This window comes from Mytilus galloprovincialis, chromosome 12 (genome assembly GCF_965363235.1).
Source record: "Mytilus galloprovincialis chromosome 12, xbMytGall1.hap1.1, whole genome shotgun sequence".
NCBI lineage: Eukaryota > Metazoa > Mollusca > Bivalvia > Mytilida > Mytilidae > Mytilus > Mytilus galloprovincialis.
Window position 1 is genome coordinate 39,158,284 of NC_134849.1, and position 15,402 is coordinate 39,173,685.

At 31.5% G+C, this 15,402-nt stretch overlaps 2 protein-coding genes and 1 long non-coding RNA gene across 3 annotated transcripts; all 3 read right to left on the reverse strand.

Annotated features, from left to right (window-relative positions):
• Positions 1 to 4,430: 4,430 nt before the first annotated feature.
• On the reverse strand, positions 4,431 to 7,439 carry LOC143053503 (uncharacterized). The gene is made up of 3 exons (XM_076226303.1): positions 7,267 to 7,439; positions 6,299 to 6,460; positions 4,431 to 5,590 (listed from the first exon to the last, which is right to left on the reverse strand). The coding sequence occupies exons 1-3, from the start codon at positions 7,366 to 7,368 to the stop codon at positions 5,267 to 5,269; spliced, it is 588 nt and encodes a 195-aa protein (XP_076082418.1). The 5' UTR covers positions 7,369 to 7,439; the 3' UTR covers positions 4,431 to 5,266.
• Positions 7,440 to 8,756: 1,317 nt separating this feature from the next.
• Positions 8,757 to 10,427, reverse strand: LOC143053502 (uncharacterized). Its single transcript, XM_076226301.1, has one exon. The coding sequence runs from the start codon at positions 10,194 to 10,196 to the stop codon at positions 8,886 to 8,888; it is 1,311 nt and encodes a 436-aa protein (XP_076082416.1). The 5' UTR covers positions 10,197 to 10,427; the 3' UTR covers positions 8,757 to 8,885.
• Positions 10,428 to 12,732: 2,305 nt separating this feature from the next.
• LOC143055066 (uncharacterized) lies at positions 12,733 to 14,464 on the reverse strand. Its single transcript, XR_012971933.1, has 2 exons — positions 14,049 to 14,464; positions 12,733 to 13,049 (listed from the first exon to the last, which is right to left on the reverse strand). It is a non-coding gene; the product is annotated as an uncharacterized LOC143055066 (long non-coding RNA).
• Positions 14,465 to 15,402: the final 938 nt, after the last annotated feature.

Here is a 15,402-nt window from a genome sequence, read left to right on the forward strand (position 1 = left end):
AAACGTCATGAATTTACAAACAATAACGGCCACTATAAGTAAACGAGATATGGACTTTTTTAAAAATTAATTCCTATTGCAACCAACATCTCCCGGATTCGGGACAGGTTTTTTATTTCCACAAAATACCGCCTGATTATTGATTGAAGATATTTAAGCAACCAAAAGCACTTTGAATCAAACAAATTCTTGAAATTGTAAATTAAGGTATTTTGCTGGGTGTTTTTTCCCAATCCTATATCGGGCCCCCTGATTTTAAGAGGGCGTATCTAATTAGTCATGCCCGATTAACTTTTATTGAATTGAACTTCAACTTAAAGACCTACATCGGGTAGATAAGTTCGAGGTACAATAAGTAGACAATAGAAATTCTTTGTGAAATAAGATCGTCCCAGGTATCTTAGAAAATAAATTTGCGTTGAATAACAATGAAAAATGCACGAGCAGGTTTGTAAGATGTCAATTAAGTGTCAAGTTTAAATTTCGAATCTGATAAGTTATAGATATTTCATAACTTTTTGATAGTTTTGTGGTACATTATACCCGATGCCTTTTTTCATGAAATGACGGTCATGCAATTATATTGTAGACCACTAGACCAGTTTCATTTTAGCATCATATGCCAAGAAATTATAAACATTTTTAAAACAGCAATGTTCCAAAATTATATAAAATTAAAGAGAAAAAACTATACACGCAAAAGTTTCACCATGTGAAAAAGTACTTCAACGGAGCAGACTAGAAATAAACAAATTGCCGTACTTTTTTGTTTTCAATTTCCCGTTTCAAACCCAAGTAGTTCCCTTTTCCCAATTCGGAGGGAAACCAGTCGAATATTTTCCATTAATGACACAATCATAGGAAAATTGTTATTTACTTCCAATTTTGCACCGATGATTATAGAATTTTCGTATCTTAGTTGATCTTACTTGACTGGGTACCAGACAATTAAAGTAGGTAACTTGTCTAAACATTATACAATCCGGAGTCGGTAATATGATAATCAATTTACTTAGTAACATTTCATGATTTGTCAAATCCAATTATTTTATTCCAAACAATATGTAAATCACAGATGTTGTACAGAGTTCAAATGGGTTTTGATTTTTTAATTAAAATATATATATTAATTAAAAGTATTTCCTGTCCGAGTAATTCTTTTCTGGTTCTAAATACTTCTTTCTTAACGAATATTCATAAATTCCGCATGGACTTATATTTAAATACTCTTTGACTGTCAGCATACTACGGTCAACCACTGTTTTTAATATTACGGGGAATTAAAATACTGAATTGTTGAGATGAAATGACAGCGACGATCGATAGGACAGCCTCAGAATGCTAGTTTCGAAATCTGTATTTTTACTTGTATAATTTAAAAAGTTTCCTGTATAAACCTCCTTTAGTAGTGGAGTACTGTTCCTAGGCAGTTATATAATCTCCTGTGTGAATTAGATTGAAACTAAAATACTTTGTTTTCGAAATAGTTGTGTTTGGGGTCGTCTGTGAGGTCCGCGTTTAACCCTGTCAATTTCTATGAATAAACATGATAAAACATGTACAAAGAATATTAATTGGGAAAAAACTACTTCTTGAAACTAAAATGAGCAACACAAGGGGTGCCACCTTTGGAATAAGATATGCTTAACCTGAAGGAGCACCTGAGATCACTCGCAGTTATTGTGATGGGGTTATTCTTCATGTTCTTTAGTTAATAATGTTGAGTCATGTGTACTATTTTTTGTTGGTCAATTTTTGCTTTTTAGCCATGGCATTGTCAGTTTATTTACGAATAATGAGTTTGAAGTCTTTGTCTTTCCCCTTCATGTGCTATGGATTTGAATACAGCAAATCAGAATAAACCTGTTACAAGCCTTATAAAAAAGATTTTGTATGATTGCCAACTCTCCACAAAGAGACCAAATTGAAAATGACACAGAATCTAACAATTATAGGTATCCGTAAGGTCTTCAACAATGAACAAATCCCATGCCGCATAGTCAGCTATAAAAGGACCCTAAATAAAATTGAGAAAGGAAATGGTGAATATGTCAAAGCGACAACCACCCGACCATAGAGCAAACAACAGCCGAAGGCAACCAATGGGTCTTCAATGTAGCGAGAATTCCCGCACCCGTAGGTGTCCTTCAGCTGGCCTCTAAAATATGCATAATAGTACAGTGATAATGGACGTCATACTAAACTCCGAATTATACACAAGAAACTAAAATTTAAAATCATACAAGACTAACAAAGGCCAGAGGCTCCTGACTTGGGACAGGCGCAAAATTGCGGCGGGGTTAAACATGTTTATGAGATCTCAACCCTCCCCCTATACCTCTAGCCAATGTAGAAAAGTAAAAGAATAACAATACGCACATTAAAATTCAGTTCAAGAGAAGTCCGAGTCTGATGTCAAAAGATGTAACAAAAGAAAATAAATAAAATGACAATAATACATAAATAACAACAGACTACTAGCAGTTAACTGACATGCCAGCTCCAGACCTCAATTAAACTGATTGAAAGATTATGTCTTCATCATATGAATATCAGGTACAATCCCTCCCGTTAGGGGTTTAGTATCATACTATCATAAAATATATGAGAAGAACATAACCCGTGTCATGCCAACAACTGTTTTTTTAGAAATAAATATGTTTAGTTCCGATGCAAAGACCCTATCAGTGAATCAATGTTAAAGCCAAAATATGCAATCTTTAATGACCTGACAACAGTATCGTAACTATATCCCCTTTTAATAAGTCTATTTAAAGGTTTTGTTAGTTTCTGAGGAGAATACTGACATTTTTGTGCTTTATAAAGAATATTTCCATAAAATTTTGGACAATGTAAAACAATTCAAACGAGAAAACTAACAGCTTTAATTGATTTATATTAAAAAAATATTGTTGAACGAAAAACATTAGTGTTTATTCACTAAATACCTCGGAAGAGTTATGGATGATGTTTTGTAATGAAAATAATATTTTTAAGTTGATAAATGCTTTGAACTAGCTTTCGGTTACCATGGTTACTGTGAGTACTTTCAAGACTGTACTTTGCGTCTTCATATATTTTGTCATAATTTGTAGTTGTTAAGTACGTTGCATCAATATGGTGAGTTGACCCATTTTCAACTGAATTTTGGGAGTGTCAGGTGCATAAAAATCCCCCCTTTATTCTTTCTGTATATGCAGTAGTTGCTATATCATGATTATTGGTTTTGTTGTGTACATGTACGTAAATCTGAATGTTGGTTTTCTAATTTGAATGATTTTACATTTGTCATTCTGTTTAGGCCTAGTCTAGCTTGCTTTGCCATCATCACAACAAGTTTTGCTCATTGTTTAAGGCCATCGGGTGTCTCATAGTTGCTACCATAGATCGTTTCAATAGTTATTTCATCGGATATCATACCACATCTCCTTATAAAGGGAACTTTTTCTATTAAATTAAACCAAGTTTCATACAAGAGGCTGTCAGAGGGACAGCAAACCAGATTTATTGACGGTGAAGGTGAAAATCGTCAATATCAAATTTAACCTCCATTTTTTCATCAGTAACAACATATTAAAATATAAAAAGCTTTGGTTGAACAGTTCATGAGTAAATGCAACAACATGACTAAAAACACAACTTAACCATCTTTTAAGAACCATAACTCCTTAATAGAAAAAGTGAAAATCGCCATTATTGAACTTGACCTCAATTTAATCATCAGTAATAGCAATAAAAAGGCAGCATATTTAAATTTAAACTGAGCAGTGTTCTTATTTTATGTACAAATAAGGAATGTTCATAATTACATAAATTTGGTATTCTTGGCATCTTGGCATCTTGGATTCTGCTCATAAATAATAACATAGACAAAGACTCATTGATGCTATTGTTTATTATACATTATGTTAATGTTGATATAAAAATATGAAATAGTCATCTTTTTTTTCTTTCTTTCACATATTTTAATTGTTGTCAATATTACAATCAACTATTCCATGTATAGGTGAAGAATACAAACATATTCAATATATACATTTGTACATACCAACACAATCTTGCTAATTATCAACATTAATTACAATGAATAATCCCCGACTATAAACATGATAAATCATTCATAAGACAGAAAGGAAGGAAAGAAGAAAAAAGACAAAATTTCAACTTCAATAATGCACAGCAAATTTGTTTTTACTTTACAATCTCCAAAATAAACTTAATGTTACACTATCCTCCTCAATGCAATATGTTTTTTTTTAAATTTGTTTCAATGAAGTTTTCACAATAGATAGACTCCTAATTAAAGTTTTGCAAACCTTGACTGTTGGGATTATTTTGAAGGAACTTGATAATTTACGTTTTATTAAACACCATATTCATGCTATTCACAGACAAATGCAATCTGGATCAATATTTATTGTGGGTAATTATGGGTAATCTCCCTTTTATCTTAATAAACCTGTTTTAAGGAAAAATAATCCCTTACACATTTTTTTCACAAAAATCTTACAATTTATATAAAAATATATTGTAACAATCTATTCAAGAGCCTACAAAATATACAAATTGAATTTTCTTTTTTTTTTTAAAAGATTGAAACATATTCTATTAAATATCACATGATCATGATGATATATATATATACAAAAATTCAAATAAGGAAAAAAGTCAATGCATAACTTGATATCACAGTCAACACAATTATAAGTGATTTCAATGTTAGTCAACAAACATGCTATTTGTACTTTTCTATAAAGAGTTCTCATGGTTATATACCATAAAGAATTCATAAAATTGAGAAAAGGCTAAAGGCGAAAAATAGTATCAGGCAAATAAATTGTTCCTGGATATTAAAAATAAATATATACACTTTCACGTCATGAAATTTTCTATTCAACTGTATATTGATAACTGATGTTGAGAGTCAATTTAAATTGTTCAAGCTGAGCAGCTTGGCACAATGTCATCAAGCATGTCAAGTATCAATTCTTCGATTTTAGGACTTCAATTTTAGTACATAGATGTATCCATTGAATTCAGATGTAACTAGTGGGTCGCTGAGAGTGTGCAATGGAATAATACATTCTGAAGCAGTGAATCCTTGACCTTTCCAAAGTCCACTTTCCAATGAACAATTTTGTAAACAATGTACAACTGCCCAATAACGAGATTGTTCACTGGGGAAATTATATTCTATTAGGAATGCAATCCTTCCAATGCAAACTTTGTTCTGTTTGTTTAAAAATGACACAAATAATGAGTCCCTCTAGTTCATTTGAGATGAAACGCCATTATATCGCACATTATGGTGTAATGTTGATTTGTTACTAACTACCAGTGAATGAAATTTTTTGGCACAGGATGGCATTGAGGAACTTATAGTATTATCGAAATTCTTCATTTGTTCTAGTAAATAACCTGGAATCTGAAATTCTTCAACTCTGCCAATGCTTGTAAAAACAGAATCTGTGGATATGGCATTACTCATCTTTTCACGAACAAAACCTGCAGCATTTGAGATAGAATTTGTGTAACTGGTTGCTGGCATCATTTTCTGACTCAGCATCATGTACACACACCAATCATAAATCTGTAAAATATAAAGAAACAGTTGTACCAGATTGTACTCGAAATTTGTTCTACAAACAAAAAGGAGGTTATGAATTAAGTAATGTTTAATTCAATAATAAGCAAAAATTAATCCCTTACAAATTAAAAAATATAAACAACAAACAATAAAATTAAAAACTACTGACAGATATATTTTGCGAACTATATTTCAAGGGTCTTTTATTCAAAGTTATTCAGTAATGTTCAATCACAGTAATAACTGAAATGTATTAAATGTGAAAGCACTTTTTTCCAACAATCCTCAGTCCTTTCATCATATATAAATTGTTGTTCCAAAATGTATACAATCTTCATTTTTTAGTCCGTTTCTGTTAAGGAAGGGAAATTAATGCGATAATTCCTTCCTTAAACGAAATACTTCTTTAATGCATTATAATAAATTTAAAAAACTATACCAAGAAAGACAACTCCTTAAATGTATAAGAGACAATTTGTTTACCTATACTCACTTGAATATATTGAGAAAGTTTAATGATTGCATTAAAAATATTATTATCCACATCTACATCCTTTGAACTCGGGTGTAAAGTTGTCTCATAAACAATCATACCACATCACTTTATATTTGAACTACAGATACAAGCAATAACCGAGGACTTTTATTTTTACATTTTCAAATAAGAAAAATAATTTTGAAAACTACACAGACGAGAAAAATTGCAATTACCACATATGTTTCCATTATGGTAGCCTCTTCACCTCCTTTTTTTAATCCTTGTATAGACATCCAACCATTTACCCTTTCATATGGAAATAGCCATCTCCCATAAAGTGGTTCATTTTCTGCTATTCCATCCACTATATGATGCAAAAGGTGTGTAACCAGATTCTGAAAGAGTAAATGTTTATTACAGGATTATTATTTTCTCACACCATAATCATGATAATGATTCACATCCACAATATAGTTTCCTCTACCCAAAACTGACTTTCAATACTTAGCAGGTTACAAAATAACTTTTGCAACGGTGTTGCAATAAAAAAAAATCATGTACTTTTGTATTGAAAACCTCCCATTATATACAGTATACTAAAGCAGTTAAGTCAATGGTATGTAATGTTAAATTGAAATATATGTGGCTCAGACATACTATTCACAACTAGATACAATATGAAGATATTCATCCGTCAATGTATTACATTTCTTGGTAAACAGTAGTAGATTGAATGATAAGAAATATTCAAATATTTATATATTTCTTTATTATGTAAATATGTCACAATATGTTAAGTATATTCCTTTTGTCATTCTAGCACTAGACTATAGTTTTTAATGTCTGTGTCATTTGGTCTCTTGTGCAGAGTTGTCTCATTAGCAATCATACCACACCTTTTTTTCTTTCATGTCCAGATAATCATTTTGAAAAAAATGATCACAAAACTAAGTACCTGTCTCCTCTTGCATTATGATAGTGTCAAGTTAGGAAAACTCAGCTTTTCATTTTCTAATTTGGCATTAAAATTAGAAAAATCATATCGTAAGGAACATGTGTACTAAATTTTGAAGTTGATCTTAATAAAGAAATACCCTGACCAAATACTTTAACCTGAAGCGGGTTGAAGGGAAGGACGGACCCACAGACCAGAAAACATAAGGCTCCTCTACTATCGTAGGTCGGGCATAAAAATGCTTACCTGCAGGCTAAGTGGGAAATCTCTTTCTAATAAGGCTAAGGCTGCATGGGTATCATCCTGAAGTTGTTTGATCTCGGATATCTCGAACTCTTGCTGAGTCATTCTGACGATTACTTCCAATACTGTAAATAATGTTGTTTCCTGTCTCTTAGGCAAAAGTCCCTTTATGCACCATTGCATTTTAACAAACTGCAAATAAAAAATAATAGTGATTAAAAATTTGCTTCAAAAATTCTTTACCATGTTAACATGTTATGCATTGTGTCGGGTTGTATTTGAATATACTAGTATTTATATTAGAAGTAGCAACATACAAATCAAAATAAGATGCAAATATAAGATACATGTCGCAAGATCAAAAACCTTTTATAATCTACAGCCAATTTCATTGGGTGCGTAGCCAAAGGTAATAGCTTTGGTTAGCTTGCTTGTTAGTTAAGCCTATAATAATGGCTAAATAACAATGAAAATGTAGCTGAAAACTGCAGTGTTTTGTTACAGTGCATGACATTCTGTTGAGTGATTTCATCAAAAATGTTCTCAATTTTTTAATGAAGAAAAGCTTTGTTGAAAATTAGCCTGTTAGTTTTTTTCTTCTAATTAATAGTTTCATACTTTTCAATTTCATCATGTCTATGTCAAGTATACAGTATTTTGTTTTACTCATTGTTGATGACCATTTGATTGCCTATAAATTTATTGACATCAACTTTATTTGAACTTTAGAAAATTTGTGTATACATGTAGTTGTCTCATTGGCAATGCTACCATCATGACCATATCTCCATAGTTTTAGACCATGCATGATGACACCACTGGTCTTTTAAAATATGTTAAATAAAATTATACAGTCAGGGGTACTACTTGTACAAGTTATTTTTAATTACTTGAAGAAGCAATATTAATATGTTAATTTGGAGGATACTTATACAAGTGAATTTTATTTACTTGTATAGGTAAAACAAATATTGGCTGGGTTATGTCCCTTAGGCTTAGACATTCAGATTTTTTTTACTTGTAGAAGTAAAAAAGTCATCATATCTTCTTTTATTGAATTCTTATGATTTCTTTGCTCAAATAGAATTTTAAATTATCTGCCCTTTGCAGATGTCTTTACTAATCATTTATGTGTAATTTCATAGACAATGAAAATCCCATTTGTCTGTTATCTTCAGAACACTGCTCATTTACAAGCCCCCAATTTTGAAGGCCTTGGTGAGCAAACCTGGGAAAAATCATTAAAGGCATGATTTTACATCTCAAAACTTGAAGAATTTTGTGGGATTGCAAGAAAAATTTACTTATACTTGTAAGTTTTTGAGAAAATTAAGGGGAGATTATTCAAATATTATTTATTTTCTTATGTGTGTATAATTTTTTTTACTTCTTCAAGTAAATAAAAATAACTTGTACAAGCAGTACCCCTGACTGTTATACATATGTGATCAAATTTAACATAACATTTATTTTTAATCTGTACATACCTGTAATTTTGAATTCATAGTCCGTAATGTCCACGGTTTTGTAAAATGTAGCCCTGGAGAGATTTCTACACCAGCTGGATATTTGATTTCTGTTGCCCGTCTGTCTGCTTCCTTCACAGAATCAGTTGATAAACTCTAGGGGGCTGGCGGAAAAGTCTCACTACTCATAGTTTTTCTTTTCTTTGATGGTGGTTCAATTGCAACCTGCTCTGCTGCTGTCTCTTGTGGCCATGTATGTGGAAACCGCTGGTGATGTTTATCGCAGAGACGAACTTTTTTGGTGTCAGATTTCCCATTCAGCAGGTCCATTACATGAATTATGAAATCTGCTCTGGTATGCATTCCATCTGGTTGCATCTGCTGGTTTCTGTCATGATAGGGTAACTTCATAATACTGTACTTTCCTTTCAGTCCAGTCGCCTTCTGAAAATTATTCTGTTGATTGCGGTTTGGTTTATTGTCAAATATTTCTCTCAAATGACGTTCTTCTCCATTGGTGTATGTGACTGGCTGCTGTTTCAGTTCCACTGATTCATTTGAGAAGCGGTTACTACTACGCAAAGGATGGTTTTCAGGAAGAAACTGTCTATTTGACAATTGAATAGTCTTACTTAAATGTTTGCAATAAATACCAGTTTCCTTGCAATAGCCACACGATCTCAAACCACTATGCCCACTTAAATGTAACAGTTTTGAATAGGCAGGAATGTCACATAAACATTGCAAAAGGGCAACTTTCACTTTTACTGGTGCGTTGCGGTATCTGTTGTATGTAGGGAATTCTGTTAATTTAAGTATTTCATCAACCAGCAAATCTATGTAGGGTTCCAGTGACTTTGGTTCTGATCCATTTCTACCACTTGGTATTATCCCTACTAAAAGCATTAGACCAAGAAGTTGACGGATTTGAACAGGTAAGTTTATACATGTTAACAAGAGTGGCCACATAGACTTTTGTGTTGATAAATGTTTATGTGGGTTCACCCCATCTGTAAAGAGTGCTAGTGGTACAGTTTGTTGTTCCTCATGATCACCAAATACACCTTGGTCTGTATACCAGTTTATGTAGACATTGCTATCTGTAAAGTCACATAACTTTCCATTTGAATACACTTTATTCGCGTAAAGAAGTTTACACAGATTTGACGTACCAAACCATCTGTTTAGTCTCGGTGCAATTGGCATATAATGAAAAACTTTCTGACTGGAATTTTTTACTTTGCGTGGTTCTTGACAGATAGGACAAGAAGCTAAGTCACTAAAATTTCCATTGTCACACGACTTGAACAAAATGCAGTCATTAATGCAGGCATCATACTTTTGTAACGGCATTAATAATGGCTTTATCAAGCTTTTAGCTTCTTTAAATGTTGGAGGCAAATAATTGGGTTGTGCCAAATGAGACTTCTCTGTCTGGAGAGCATTTGACATAGCTGACTTCGACATTCCATTGTTTGTTAAAAATGCTGAAATACTGCCTCTAGTAATGTAACACTGGAACTTGCATATAAATTCTGGCTAAAGTTTTCCTTGAGATAGAGATATTCATCAAATAATATATCTGGTATGATCTGGCTTTCATCAAACTTAAAAACCTTCTGCTTGTGTGCGTGGTAAGTCTTTATATTGACATTTGATCCTCTGCATAACATACAGAAGCACTGCTTGTAACATGAACCTGAAAGAAAAACAATATTTTAATTTATCAGGAATTGTCAATTTTAAGAAAATATCTGAATATTCATGGTCTTATTATCAGAACAAACGAACATGTTTTATACTTTAAATACTTGTTTATTTATTCATTTGTACTAATAACAAGGTATTAAATAAAACTGGAAATCAACATCAATTCTAGAAAACCTCCATTTCTTCTTACCTCTTAATTTCATGGTGTTAGTTCAATTATTTTTTAATTTGATGTTATTATCTTTTTTTTCTGTTTAGTTGTTTTTTTTTCATATTCAACCTATTAATTATGTTTATACATACATATTGTGCATTATAACTTACCTTAGGAAATAAATTGCAAAACTTGATAGTATGGCTTAACCTTTTCATGATTTGTAAACATGAAAACTTAGAAACTAAGCTTACTCCATGCATGCATGGACGAAGGTAACTAACGTTAACTTAGTCCATGCATGCATGGACTAACACAACAGACTTAGTCCATGCATGCATGCACTAAGGCAACTAACCCTAACTTAGTCCATGCTTGCATGGACTAACACAACAGACTTAGTCCATGCATGCATGGACGAAGGCAACCAAGGCTAACTTAGTCCATGCTTGCATGGACGAAGGCAACTAAAATTAACTTTTTCAAAGTTTAAAAAATTTATAAATGCAAAATATTTTAAAAAAATCAAATTTTTCAAAATTAAAAAAAAAAAAAAATATTTTAAAAAAATTTTCTTTTAAAATTTAATTCTTATAAAAATTAATGAAAAAAACATGAAAAATTTACAAAATTATTTTTTTCCAAAATGCTGAAAAAAGTTTATATTCCATTTCTTTTTTTCAAAATTAAACAAAAAGAAGAAAAAAATGGTTAATTATCACCACCAGATATAGGTACCCTTGGATATAGGTATAAATGCCACATGAGAATATTCACGTCTGCCAAAAGATTGGAATGTATTCACATTTCATTTCAATGGTAAAAACTCTTCACTGAACAGATCAGTTGGAGGTGATTTGTTTAACATAACCTGGACAGTAGCTGCAATTAGTTCCTGAAAGTTCCTAATCATTTAGTAGTGGTAAGTGTTATTTTAGTTTGTTGTTATTATATCTGTAATAAACATGTTTTGTTGCACTATGATTTTTGCCTTTGTCTCAATAGCAGCTAACTTTTTGTATATATTGTACATGTACATGCATTTAATCGTCAAATCATCAACCCAACAATGTAAGATCTGTAAATTTGCTTTCACAAATTTTTTGTTCTTCCCATGCCGGGATTCTAATCCATGCTACTGAGATATTGTGACACCAAATCTGTACAATTTTTAAACACCAGAGAAGAGCAGATGATTTAAACACTTTTGTGTAATCCAGCATTATATAAGATGTTTTTGTGTCTAATGTTATTATTGCAGTTTGAGAATTCAAAAACATGTTCATTATGTCAACTGGTTGTGTTTGGTTGCTGTCTGCCATATTAAATGGATTTCCTTTTTTAGTTATTTGCTTAAATTTGTCTATTAGCTTTCTCTTTTGAAATTAAATAAAAAAACAGTTCACAAATTAAGTGTGCTGGGCTTATTTTAATTAACCTTCATCAGAAACATACTAACAAAAATTTGAAAGCAAAGGATGTAGATACCATAATCTTGGGACTTAATAAGCCCATGTATAACGATCTTTAAATTCAGGCTTTTGCTCATTGTTGAAGACTTCAGGTGACCTGTACTTGTTTACATCAGTGCCCTACTATGCAGGGCTAGTAGTTGTCTCAATTGCAATCATTCAATGTATCCTTGCTTTTGTATCATTTAAAGACTTCAATTCTTTAATCATTTCAGTTTACACATTTTAATTTCAAAACATTCAACAGATATTTCCAAATAACAAATTTTGTAAACAACAGATATAATTGGTAACTGGTAATTATTTTACAGTCAATATGTTTTTATATTTATCAAGAGGCATCATAATCATGTTCATTAAATTCTTTCCTTGTCAGACTGTTACTGATCTCAAAACCAGTGAAAATTGCAAGTAGCTTTTAGTTTCTAGTAGTACTATTTTGATAAGATGTGTAATTTTTCGTCATTTCTTTTGATGATCTGTCATATCCAGTCAGACTATTTCACATGTTGAACTTTACTCACAATTATATTTCATCTGTAAATGCTAAATTATGCAACTTCTAATGCAGGGAGACATGGGGGTTACTAATTTTTTAAATGTATAACTAGTTTTTATCTAATACAGTATATTTTTTAATATCAAAATAAAAATAATTAAAACTGAGTATTTAATAACAATATTTATTTGCAATTTTTTTCATTTTCCGTTATCTAACTTTAGTTTGCCTCAACTAAATGTTATGAAACTTATAAATCTAGGAAATTTGTAGAATATATTGTTGTTAATTGACCATGTTGATTTGCCATAATTTATCACATTCACACATATTCATTGCAAAAGCATCTTCTTTTTCATAAGTGTCTACAGGAGCTTGTTGATCTGTATCTTTTCTTTAAAGAATCATCATGATAGCTTCTGTTCCCTTCACTTTCGAGACATAAATGAGATCTTCAGGAAAATGTCTACTCCTTATATCTTAATCTGAAAAAACAAAACAAAAAATATGCTTTGACATAGTTTGACATATTTTTACAAGATTGTACATACTGAAATGTCTTGCCTGCTTTATGGTCATGATTGAACTTTCTGTTGCATGTTTCAATCTGAAGAATATACCACAATTAGTTCCTAAAACATATACACATGACTAAATTTTTCTTCCAACATGATTTTTATTTATTTACTAATCAAGGTGAGAGTAGACAATGAAAAGTAGATAAACATATATAGATTACCGTAGCTTCTCAACTTTAATTTGATATCAACAAAATGTATTGTGGCATTTTCTCAAATATCAGTGGTGGATCCAAGGAGAGGGTTCCGGTGGTTAGAACCCCCCCTTTTTTGAGACAATCAATGCACTTGAATGGAGACATTTAGTTTGAACCCCCCCCCCCTTTAGAAATGTCTGAATTCACCCCTGAATATAATACAGGTTACCCAATCATCACAGTTGATTGACCATTATGGATAAACCATTTAACAGATGATATCGGATGTTTCTTACTTCGTACCTACAATCCCCTTTCCTTTTCATGAATGTGACCTACCGAAATAGACTATATACCAAGTTTGTAATAACATGTGCAACACGAAGGGTGCCACATGTGGAGCAGGATCTGCTTACCCTTCTGGAGACCCTGAGATCACCCCCAGTTTTTGGTGGGGTTTGTGTGGCTCAGTTTTTAGTTTTTAATGTTGTTTCTAGTGTACTATTAATTGTCTGTTTGTCTTTTTCATTTTTAGCCATGGCCTTGTCAGTTTATTTTCGATTTATGAGTTTGAATGTTGCTATGGTATATTTCATCCCTCTTTTTTTTAACAGGAGGTTAATAAGCTGTAATTAGCAATGGATGTTAGTAGCCATTTAATTCTTTTAAATCAAAACTAGTCTGAAGTACTGAACCATGTTTGATTGAAATATTTGTAGATGCTATAATGACACACTTCTTCAAACATCAGTAACAGTTATAATCATACCTTTGCTGACTTCTGCATTTGGTTATGTCTTCAGTTTCTTTTCTCATCTGTCATAGTATCAATATTATATATGTAGCATACTACCATCTTGATGCATTCTGTATTACAAATAGTTACTCAACAGTTTTATCGTAGCAATCTTTTGGTGTTTTTTTTTTATCAGGAACTACATGTTCTATATTCTGGAAATCTTACAATGCATGGAAAAGCTGAAATTATAAATTAGGTAAATAAATTTTAATCAATATGAAACGACACAATCAGCTTTTTTAATGATAAATGTGTACTAAGTTTCAAATTGATTGGACTTTAACTTCATCAAAAACTACCTTGACTAAAAAAAATTTAACCTGAAACTGAGGGAACACTTTTAATTTCTATGTTCAGTGAACCATAAAAATGGGGTCAAAAGTCTTTAATTTTGTTTTAAAATAAGAAAGATCATATCATAAGGAACATAAATACTAAGTTTCAAGTTGATTGGACTTCAGCTTCATCAAAAACTATCTTGACCAAAAACATTAACCCTGAAGTGGGAAGAATGGATGGACAGACAAACAAACAGACGAAAGGACGCACAGACTAGAAAACATAATGCTTCTCTACTATTGTAGGTAGAGCATAAAAATTCATAAAAGAACTAGCAAAAAAAGGCACCAACAAAAAGAAACAAATCTAAAGTAATTGTCCATTAACCAGGAAACCCTTGTTTTTCCCCTTTTGTTGCTCCTAATTCATAAACAGATTGAGTCACAACTCCGATATTCCAACCCTTACTATCCTTTGGAGTTTTGTGGTGTGGAAACTTCAGGCAATTCTATAAACTGTTCTACAAATTATTGTCTGGACAATAGAAAATTGATTATTTGGGCCCCTTTTATACCCCTTTTTCCTACACCAAAGGGACCATAAATTAACCCCCAAATCAATCTCAAACCTTCCTTTTTGTGGTTTCAAACTTCAAAGATTTATATTTACTTATGCTAAAACTATTGGCATTTTTTTTAATTAAACTTAAGTTATTGGCAAATTTCCAATGGATTTTATTAATACTGAAGTTATATATGTTGGTAAATTTCAAAATCACATCTTTAAGGTGGTACCCAACACTTGAACTAAAATTAATTTGGCTGGTTTAATTTTCTTTAAATTTTGACAAAGTATTTACTTTGACTCTTTGACAAAAATATAAAAATTTAAATTTTTTTGAACGAACCGTTTTATCAGAAAAATTACACTGGTTATATAGCAGTTTGACAAACACTCATTTTGATCATTGAAAAGCTTAATATCCCTTTAACAACACAACGTAATTAAAACGTTTAGCTGACTTTACAGAGTTATCTCCCTGTAG

Excerpts from the sequence above, each read along its gene's own strand:
- LOC143053503 (XM_076226303.1), bottom strand. The coding sequence starts at position 7,368 with ATGACTCAGCAAGAGTTCGAGATATCCGAGATCAAACAACTTCAGGAT. Across the intron at positions 6,461-7,266 it reads ATTTCCCACTTAGCCTGCAG|AATCTGGTTACACACCTTTT; the intron begins GTAAGCATTTTT and ends TTACTCTTTCAG. Across the intron at positions 5,591-6,298 it reads CCATAATGGAAACATATGTG|ATTTATGATTGGTGTGTGTA; the intron begins GTAATTGCAATT and ends TATATTTTACAG.
- LOC143053502 (XM_076226301.1), bottom strand. The coding sequence starts at position 10,196 with ATGTCGAAGTCAGCTATGTCAAATGCTCTCCAGACAGAGAAGTCTCAT.